The following is a 10,830-nucleotide window of genomic DNA, read 5'->3' as shown; positions in this document are numbered from 1 at the left end:
GTGTAGGTACACACACGGTGCTGTGTTTGTGTGTCTGGCTGCCAGCGGACAAGCTTTGGGAGCCAGTTCTCTCCATACGCTATGGGGTATTGGGACTGGACTCAGGTTATCAGACTAGGATGGTACTTTTACCCACTGAGGCATCTCACAGGCCTGGGATTTACTCTGTGGTATTCACTAGGAATCAGAGAAAGGCATCAATAAAGGAGGAAAGTGACAGATAAGAAGAAAAGTAAAACCACAAGGCAGCCCTCTGCTACTCAGAAACATACCTATTGACTCCTCAAGCATTTGCAATATTACGACAGAAGAAAACCAGATTTATAGGGTGCTTCTCTGTTGCTATTTTCACTAACAGTTATATTCTATTCTCATCTAGTCTTGTCTAGAATTCTAGAAGGCTTTTGTCAATATTTAAAGTTAAAAATTTTCTTATGACTATAACCATTAAGTAAAGATAATACTGGAGAAATAAGAAAACAGACTCTGATTAAGCAACCACTTTTCAAGGTCTTATTCTTATGGTATTTTGTTAAGCTGGGAAGAAACAATGTTCACAAACCACTTACATAAAGCTTTAGAGGTAACTCAAGTCATAATTTATCACTTAAAAATAAAATGGTACAAAAATTTAATACCAAAAACAAATGATTTAAAATAGTACCAAGGAACATTCAACCAAAAGCTAAGGGCTTTTAACAAAAACACAGAACAAAATATTTTTTGATAAACAATCCAAATGTTCAATGCAAACATTTTTCTCCAACAGTGAGATATGATAGGCCAGGATTCTCACAAACCACAATACAATGAAGAAACAAAGTGCTCAGAAAGTATCTGTAGGTGAGAGTTTGACTTGTCACAGTTAAAAGCTGTATCCACATACCGGCCACACTGACTGACAAAGGGGCTGGCAACTTAAACAAAACTGAGCTTCTTGTAATCCGCTACAAATAATTTTAGACTCAGAACTGTTATAGCACTAAAGCATCTCAAACTTCTAAAAACTTCCTTTGCAGATCACTTTTTGGGCTTACTTCCTTTTTCTTTCTCAAATTCAGCTATCTGATTAAATATATTGAGTAAATTTTGAGGTAAATTTTTCTTAACCCTGCTTTCTGATTGCTCTTTGCTATTCAGTGTCTCTTCTGGAGCCTCAGTTTTGTTACTCTCCCCACAACTGTCCCCCTTTTCATATGCATGTTCTCCCTGATTTGTGTTTACCTGGCATCGCTGCTCATGTCTACCAACATCATGTGCATGTGGTCCAGAGTAAGTGCATTTTTTGTGTTTTTCAAGTGACTTCCAAGAGTAGTCCAAACTTGCTGGTGAAGTGGAGTACTTCCCAGAACTTGGCTCCCACCTCCTGGAGTAATCTTTTCTTCCCTCTGTGTCTTTTTCAAATCTCCGGTAACTAGATGCTTTCATCTTGTCCTCTGAATTTCTCGAGAATGAATCTGAGGAATTTCTCCTACTGGAGAAATGTCTTTCTGACTTATATGGCTTTTCAGTTTTGCTAGTACCTGCCTGGGTTTTATAGCTATTGTAAAGATCTGACCTACCTCCCAAATCATCTGGTACTTCAACTGAAGATGTGAGAAGGCATTTCTCTTTCTCTTTTACCTGTGCATTTGAACACTTATCCTGCTTTTCCAGCAGTTTCTCTACTTCTTGTTTTTGATTAAGGAAAGATGCTGAAGTATTAGTTGGAACTGGGTAGCAATCATCTTTCCTATTCTGATCGATGTGACCTGAAGATGTCCTAGGCCAGTGCCTCTTTGAACTGCGAGAAGACTCTGAACGACTCCTCTTATTTTTCTTATGCCGTTTGTGACTAGAAGAGGAAGAAGATGAGGAAGAGGAAACGGATTCATCAGCAGAAGAAACACTTGAAGAGGAAGATGATGATTTTCTTCTTTTCTTCTTTAGCCTTAAAAAAAGTAGTTGGCTCATCAGACATATTAAGTACAAAAATATCAGTCAAGTATTCCTCACGATTTGACCCTATTTTGTGTCACTTGAAGATGTTCTATTAGCTGTCTCTCAAACATTAACAGTCTAAATTATAGCATCAAATTTTACCATGAAGCATGACTTTTGAGAACAGCTATAGAGACAGATGTTACTATAAGCAAACCTAGGTCTTGTGAAAGATACAGTGACTTTCCCAGTGTTGCTTACACCTATCTGAACATGTAAGAAGCAGCCTGAGTTTTCTATTTAGCTATCTCTAGCTTCATCCTGTTCCCCTTCAGCCCTACTAACATTTTGGGGCCAAACAGTTCTTTAGTGAAGTTAGGAGTGGACTGCCCATGCACTGCAGTATGCTTATAAACAGGATGCTGATGTTCTCTACACACTTATGTTAATACTTTTCCACAACTTACAATATCTAGAGAACAAGGCCACCAGGATCTAAAAATCATGGCTCCTCTTCTAAAAGCCTATCTCCTAGAAATAGTTCAAATCACTTATTTTGTATTTTAATAATAATTTTTAAAAAAGAATTTCAGCCTTAAAATCTACTTTGCTTAATTTCTTAACACATGGAACATATGCTTGCTAAGAATAATCATTTGGGATGCTTTTACTTACTTTACCTCCATATGGCACTTTGGGTTCAACTCAGTAGTTGCTTTTAAGTTTAAAAATACTGAATATTATAGTTTACCTTTTCTCCTCTTTTAAGAGCTTACGCAACTTTTCTGCACTTGTTTCTATTTTCTTTGTTTTCTGCTTTTCTTCCTTTTCAGCTTGTTTTTCTCTTAATTCCAAAGATTTCTTTTAGAACCCAGATATCGGAAAAAACCAGACGTTAAAAATAAAAATAGCAGAATATGGTAAAGACAGTATTTAAAAACCGCCCCCCCCAACCAGAAACCCAATTTAGTATTACCAAATCACCATACAGCCAGTATTAAACAAGTTGTATTTTTCCAAATAAAAAAATTAAGGACACAAGTTTGGCATTAATCATTTGAATGGCCAGAACAGTATTGAGGACCATATTGCAGTTGGTATCCCAGGAAAAACAGGGAAGCCATTGCAGTAGTATCAATGACCCAGAATGCAAGTAAGATAAAAAATATGAAAAACCATTTATATAAATTGAAAAATGTAAACAGGACACAAATTTACAAATAAAATTCAAATAAGGACATTTCACAGAGGTGAATTGAGGGGAAAATCACCATGTACAAATACAAACCATTTTAAAAATAGCACAGCCCAGTTGGATGCATGATTACATAAGAAATCATTTTCCAGTTTGTGGATGGGGATGAGCAGCACCAGATGTCACAGACACAGCAGCAATGGTCCAATTCAGAAGAAAATGCATGAGAAAACATCATCATCAGTATTACAGGAAAGGACAAGCAAAAGTCTACAAAGGTCTGCATAATTAGTTCAATTATAATAGCAATACTTATAATTTTACAACCACCAGGTAAGCTCTCTACAAAGGGGAAATATCAAAATCACACACTGAATTTAAGTATAGATATTTTCTTATAAGGCTATTTTATACTTTTGATTACAAACAAAAAAGCCGTGGTACTATAATGCAATGCAGACCCAATTAGGAAAAGCTATTCCTTTTCATAATATTTCATACCTAGGTAACCTAGTTTTTCTGAAAAGAAAATGACATTTGGTATTAATTTTAAAAACCATTAAATTTCAAAGAGGAAATAAAGAATCACCTGCATATACTTATGAAGTTTCTGCAAAGCATCCTCTGCATCTTTAAAAGTCTCATCCAAAGCCAGAGCTTTCTTATAGTAACTTTCAGCATTTAAAAACTTTTCTTCTTCTTCTAACCTAAATTCAGAAGATTCATCTTTTTATAAAAATAGATTTAAATACACACAGAAGTCATCAGAGGCTTATGACAGAACTTATTTGAAGTAAATATAGCAAATTATTTTCTAATTACCTTCTCATGTATATAATTATTAAAAAGATGACTTAAATGAAAATTCATTACTAGTTCCTAAACAATACAGATACTTTTCCTTAGAAAAATAGAAATACAGGAAAATACATAAGCTGCTGTCTTAAAAATTTTTTTGACTTTGCTGTTTAGCACAGAATTACATAAAATTGCTTTTAAAAATAGTTTATGAAGTTTTTCTTTCTATGGAAAAAGTTTCAACTGGAAATCCATAAAAAGTCTTTGGAAATTGATAAACAGTTGTAGATCTCATAATAACCTACAATCATTATTTTTGTATAATCACAAGTCTAAGCTATGAAAAATAAATTAGAAGTTTTGGGTGTGTGCGGTGGCATACACCTATTATCCTAGCACTTGGGAGGCAAAGCAGGAGAAAGTTACGATGAGTTTGAGGCTAATCTGGTTTAACTAGCAAGTTCCAGGCCAGCCAGGGCTACATAGAAAAAGAAAGTTTGGATACAGGGCAGTAAAAGGTCTTTACCAAATACTTCTTTCTAGTTAACAGAAGGAAAAACTTATTACTGAAAAACAAATGAGTACTTTTATGTCAGGAGACTGGATGTGGGAGCTGAGGGACAAGTATAATCATGACCAATACTTGTGTTTGTCTAACTGGCTAATGTAGCCATTCACTCAGCTGGAAGATACCAACGCACCAGGAATAAGACCACCTCATTTCAGTGGTACTAGTTATTTACTTAGTAACAATAAAAAAGGCTTCTCCAGTCACTAATTAAAATCTCATCAATTCAGAACTTATGGGCATTCTCATCCCACAAATGCTTGGGTGGAATGCTCATCCAAACAAGAACAGCCAGGCAGATTATGACAGAGAAGAGATCAATCTTTCTTCAGAAATAGCAGAGAGAGGGCTAAGGATGTAGCTCATTGTAGAGAGCTTGCTTAGCATGTTTAAGACACCCTGGGTTCCATGCCCAGTATTGCAAAAAGAAAAGACAAATAACACAATGATGTTACTATCCTAAGTGGCTTTTAATTATTACACGTTGCTGCTTGCTTTTATTATTCAAAAATGTTCCCAAGCTCAGATTGCCCTTGTGACTGTATATTGCCTAAACTCATATGACCCTGCCCGACTCCAGAATACCCTCAGACTCTAAAGTGTCTGATGTTCTGAATAAAGTTGGCTTAGTTTATTCAAGCTGCTAAGTTATTAAAGTTGCATAAGACTTTAGTCTGTCTCACTTTTAGGCTCTACTCTCCCAGGCTCATGCAGCCAAACTAGTGTAGCAACACTGCCCAATACTTAACTTCATTTAACCTGAATTTGCAAGATTTATCAGAGCAGAGCTACAAGCTGAATATAACAGCAGAATCTTAATCACAATTTACTAGAAATCACTCAACTCATAACATTATATATGATTAAAATGACTTTAAAATCAAGTCCTTTATTAGAGCAAAACCTTCTGATATAAACTCTGGACTAGAACTCTTACTTATTCTATTGAACTTTTTTATTTATATTTCTATGTAACAAAAATAAACATTCAGAGAAATTAACCCTGAGACACTGAAGTATCTAAACACACACACACAAACACACTTCCTCCCTCCCTCCCTCCCTCCCCTCCCCTCCCTCAGTGAGAAGGCAGGGAAAGGGATAAGGACTGTATTCTAAAAACCCTACCACCCAAAACTGAAACAAAGAGTGCTAAGAAGCTACTTCTTTACAAAAAGCTCAGGGTTTTCCAGGAATTGGTTGCACATCTGGCTTTTACTATTAAATGAAATCCCATACTTACTGCCCTCCCCTTTCTACAAGTGTCTGGCAGAGGTATTTTCTTGCGTTCCTGTGAGTTGGGCAGTTTTCTAATGCTAGCTCAAAATCTTCTATTGCTTTGTTCAGACTTCCTTTTGTTGCATATCTAGGGACATTAAACAAAATTAAGAGAAATTTAATCTTGTGACCTATTTACCTATTTTTCACATTCTTAAAAACATTTCTTTAACATCCACAATTCACTTACAATGCTCCACGAGCTACTAGAGCTTCCACATTTTGTTTGTCTATTTCCAGAGCTTTATTGTATTCATTCATAGCATCCACATGGCGTCCAACCTTAAAATAATCGACCCCAATCTTCACACTGAAAACATATTTGTAAAACATCACAAATATTTTACAAATATCTAAATAAAATGTTAGTATGAATGATCATTAAAAGACAAGGCCTTTAAATTGGACAAATATTTAGTTTTTAAATTATTCTCAATATACTTAAAAAGTACCCTGCCCTTATAGGTTTTCACAGCAAACATTTATTAAACTCAGGTATCAAGACACTAATTATTTCTTGAAAACAAATTTGAACAAAGCTTGTCTGCTAAGATTCCAATGGAAGACCAATATAATACCTATACAAATATGTCAAAAAAGTTTTCATTCATTTGTAAACATTTTAGTCTTAAAGAGTGAATGTGTAACAGACCAAAACTTTCATACTAGATAATTGCCATTGTTAGAACAATTTCCATACCATTTTAAAGCCCAAGATGCCGACTGCTTCTTTCTTAATGCTGAAGCAAAATCATCTTCAGAGAAATTTTTGCTATGAAAGAAAATGACAGTAAAAAAATGTACATACTTTAAAAAAAATAGACTTCATTTTGTCTCTTGTAGATACAACAGTGACATGGTGAGTTTCAAGCAGGGAATTTGTATTACATTTATATAGCAAAGTCCTAGAACTGTCAGATATGAATACTACCGTTAAATAATATTTTTCTTCAGCATATAAACAAAGTTTCTGTACCCTTCACTTCTTGGCCATCTGGCATATCCCTATCATTGCTTAGAGTCCAGATTGGAAGATATGACTGCTCATTTCATTTAACCTTCAGCATATTCCTGTTGGTATGGTCAAATATGTTCTTCAGCTATACAGCTCTGAGCTAATCCAGTCCCCTTACCACTTAAGGGAATGCAGATCTCTTTTACCTCTGTAGGCCTCGCATTAAAGATGGTGGATGAGATTCATCTATTCCTAGCTTCTCTAGAAGGAATTCAACTACTCCTGGATTAACAAATCCCAGAGAACTCTGCATGATATTTTCATAGGATTCCAAAGAATTGCTATTTAGTTCAACACTCCTCCTTTGTAAAAAGAAAAGAAAAAAAAAGTCAGAAACACAGACACATCAGCACAATAACTTTTAGCACACTCCAGTTCTACTAAAGACATTATTATAGGAGGTTTAAATACTAAATACTAACACCATTTTAATACACTAAAGTCGTACACTATTATTTTATAGTTCCTTCTACCAAACCTAAAGTAATTTAAAGGTTATAAAAATACAAACCCATTTTATAATACAAAAATTATAGTTCTACTTTGTTAGAAGTAGATAAAAGACAAATACCTGTAGTACAAAGGAAGTTCTTCAGTAGTGATTACACCTAGTTTGATGCCAGACAGGTGTGGTGGGAGAGATGAGGTATACAGAGAGACTGCAAGCTTTTCATGGTATCTGTCAATATCTTTGATTCCAGCTTTAAAGAAGAAAAAAGGATCAAACACAACAAAAAAGTGAAAAAACAAAAAAAAAAAAAAACCTTTCAAACATTACCTCCATTAAACTACATTTTCAACATTAATTTGAAATTTTTAATTAGTATGTTGAAACTGATCACCTCGAATTATGTCACCAGTTTGGTAATATGATAAAGGATCTCCATGGTTACTGTGAGAAGGCACATCTCTTAAGGGACAAAGGGCCTGCAATGAGAAGTATTTGAAAACAGCACACATTTCACTTTGGAAGAACAGTACCTCCTTCTGCCTTAGTTACTCATGATGAATTGGTGATACTACTGCGCATGATCATTAACAAGTCTAAAGTCTAACACTATTTTCTTTATAATCAACCCATAATCACACATATTTACAGGTTACAATTACACAATATTTACAGGATGGCAATTCAATACATATATACAAATGTACAATTATCCTAGTGGTAGAATTAGTAATAGAAATACAACATTTCTTTGTGTTTGGAGTCTTCAAATTCTTTTCTAGTTATAAACTTTAGTCATACTACTGTGCTATAGGACCCTTTTATTCTAATCTAACTGTACTTTGACATTAGTTGTCTCCTTTCCTTCTAGTCTCTTAACCCTTTCTGACCCTGGTTACCACTATTCTACTCTCTTTTAGAATCAGCTTTTTTTGGCTTTTATTTATAATGTGAACATGTGGTAATTGTTCTCCTGTGTTTGGCTTACTACATTAAAGATAGGTCATTCTTTCTGATGGTTTTATACAACCGATAACAGACAGGTCAGTTACTTAACTTTATAAGATTTTCAGTTACAACTTGTGTCCAAACACAATAAAGCTTGTTTTCTAGTTTTAAGAACCAAAACAAAGACAAGAAAACAAAGATATTTGCATTTGCTAAACGAAATATGAATTCTCCAGTTTTATGTATTTTTCTTTGTATATGGCGTGACAGCAAATATCAACTGTTTTTTTTTTAAAGTGAAATATTTCAAATTGAGGTAAAGTATCTTATTATTAGGAAGTTTTTGCTAAATTACTCATATGCAAACATGTAATGCCCAGTTATTACACATATATTTAGCTGGATGATATGTTCTGAATACCAATGAATATTATCATATCAACTAACAGATTTCTATGATGTAAAAAAGAAAACTGACCTGCAACCAGAGTCCCCCAAACCCTAAAAAAACAAAAATTGGAGGAAATGTAACACTCTAGTACTTCTGCTTTTGAGACAAGGTTTCACTACATAAATCAAGCTGGGCTTGACCTCAAAAGATCTGCCCATCTCTGCCTTCTGAGCACTAGGGTTAAAGGCATGCACTGTCAATGCCCGGCTTTCTAATGCTTTTATTAAGAGAAGCAACTACACTTCTCTTCAGCTTATATTTAATACCAGAAGGTATACCAACAGGTAAATTTATGCACATAGTTTCTGTATGGGATGAGTATGGAGTAACTTACTGTGATTTCCAAGTGAGATATGTCTCTCATGATGCCACTTCCTAAACATATCAACACCATGAAAAAACCAAATTCTCGAATAGAGCTAATTCTTCCAATCACTATATCACCACGCTCAATATCTCGGAAAAACAGCTCCCTCCGGTCCATGCTTGGAATCTCCATAAACTGCTCTAAGGGTGGCATGACTGCATAATGATCTGAGATAAAAAAAAAAAAAAAAAAACTGAAATCACCAGAGTAATTCTGATTTCCCTCTCTTTTGGTTTACTGCAAAAAACCAACAACCAATTTTGAAACACTTTCCAGACTAAACTTACTGTCATTGTCGTCATGTACTTCCGAGGGTGTAGATGCATCAGATTTCCAAGACAGGGCAAAAAGCAGGTCCGCTTTTTTAGAGATGAATTTTTGTATCTCGATGTTGTCAACTCTCTTCTCTTTCCTTAAAAGGAAAAACAAGCGGTTAAAACTGTTTTATGAGCAAAGCTCTCATACATCCAAACTCATACAAAGTTGTTTTCGTTACCCAACCTTCCCCGGGTTCCATTCCAGGCAGTAAACCTAGAGGAAGCCTTATTTTTATTATTTTGGCTTTATAACATGTATTTACTTAGTGCAGATGTATGGCGTCTGTGTGTCACTGTGCACACAGTCAACGCTGGGGAATCCTCCTCTCCTACCACGGGAATCCTGGGAATCGAACTCGGGTCACGGAGCTTGATGGGAAATGATTTTACCCACTGAGCTCCGGAAGAAGTTTTCAGCCCATTCTCTCTCGGCCGCCTACTTGGAAATGTGAGCGGGGAGGCTATGATAGCCTTGCCACGGGTTCAGAGGAAGCAACCCGGCCTGTTAGCCAGGACCCAGTGCCGGGCCACACGCCCCGGGGCTCCTGCTCTCCAGTCGGCCCTGCGCCCGGCCCGGCCCACGTTCCGGCCCTCGTACCTGCCGGTTCCCGGAGGCGGCGCCGCGCCGCGGGCAGGCTCGACCGCCGTGCCCAGGAGGCTCCGGAAGTGCGGGTTGTCCTGCTGCTCGCTCCGCAGCAGCGCCAGCAGCGCCGGGCCGTGGCAGCCCAGCGACTGCCGCAGCAAGTCGCGGTCCATGGCGAGCCCGCCAGGCTCCGGCTCCCGAGCCCGCGCTCCCGCAAGCCGAGGGAAGCGTCCCCGACTCGGTAACCTCCCGGAAGCGCTCGCGGCGGCTTTCGGCGTCGGTCTCGCGAGACCCAGCGGCACTACGGAAACCCGCAGGAGGCGCGAAGCTCGTGTGGAGCTCGAGTAGGGTCGTCGGCGGTCAGTACGTACATCGTGGTGTGGCTCCGAGGCGACAACGGCCGGAGCTCGGGTGCGCGCCGAGGGAGCGCCAACGGCCGCGGAGGAGGTTCCCTCAGCCCTGTCCGCCGTCGGCTGGGGCGGCGCAGCGTTGTCCGGGAAGTCCGTGCCCCCTCCGTCCCGCGGCGGTCTCCCGGGGAAGGTTCCAGGTGGACGGGAGGGCCGCGGAGAGACAGGGACCTAACACCGACCTAGCCGCTGGAGGCGTGTCCACCAGGTGCCCCACTGGCTGCTAGCTTTCCCTGTCACAAGCCAGGAGAGCGTTCAAGTGCACCACGCATGCTCGGTTCCGGGCTGTGGCTCTGTAGGAGCTTCACGGTCAGTGGCTGGTGTCTGAGGGATGCCTGTTGAGGCAAGATGCCTGTGAAGGAAGAACTCTAGATAGGCCTTCTTAGAACTCTGGCTAGGGTTTGCTGCCTTTGCTTCAGTGCTGGCCTTAAGCCGAGTGCAACAGCAGCACCAAAGACAATTTCGTTCTTCACCCAAGAACCACACCCACCAGAGAGGACCAGGCTTTTTGTACGGACGTTTCGAATGCATTTTC

At 38.3% G+C, this 10,830-nt stretch overlaps 1 protein-coding gene across 1 annotated transcript; it reads right to left on the bottom strand.

Moving 5' to 3' along the window:
- Window positions 1-490: 490 nt before the first annotated feature.
- On the bottom strand, window positions 491-10,139 carry Ttc14 (tetratricopeptide repeat domain 14). Its single transcript, XM_055625891.1, has 12 exons — window positions 9,904-10,139; window positions 9,276-9,400; window positions 8,956-9,155; window positions 7,617-7,701; window positions 7,346-7,475; window positions 6,921-7,076; window positions 6,460-6,531; window positions 5,950-6,069; window positions 5,725-5,847; window positions 3,705-3,822; window positions 2,672-2,781; window positions 491-1,930 (listed from the first exon to the last, which is right to left on the bottom strand). The coding sequence occupies exons 1-12, from the start codon at window positions 10,059-10,061 to the stop codon at window positions 1,021-1,023; spliced, it is 2,307 nt and encodes a 768-aa protein (XP_055481866.1). The 5' UTR covers window positions 10,062-10,139; the 3' UTR covers window positions 491-1,020.
- Between the last annotated feature and the right edge of the window lie 691 nt (window positions 10,140-10,830).

Source organism: Psammomys obesus, unplaced genomic scaffold (assembly GCF_907164565.1).
Source record: "Psammomys obesus unplaced genomic scaffold, mPsaObe1.curated_primary_1811, whole genome shotgun sequence".
Classification (NCBI taxonomy): Eukaryota; Metazoa; Chordata; class Mammalia; order Rodentia; family Muridae; genus Psammomys; species Psammomys obesus.
Note: the sequence above shows the minus strand (reverse complement) of the source record. Positions and strands in the feature narration are given on the sequence as shown.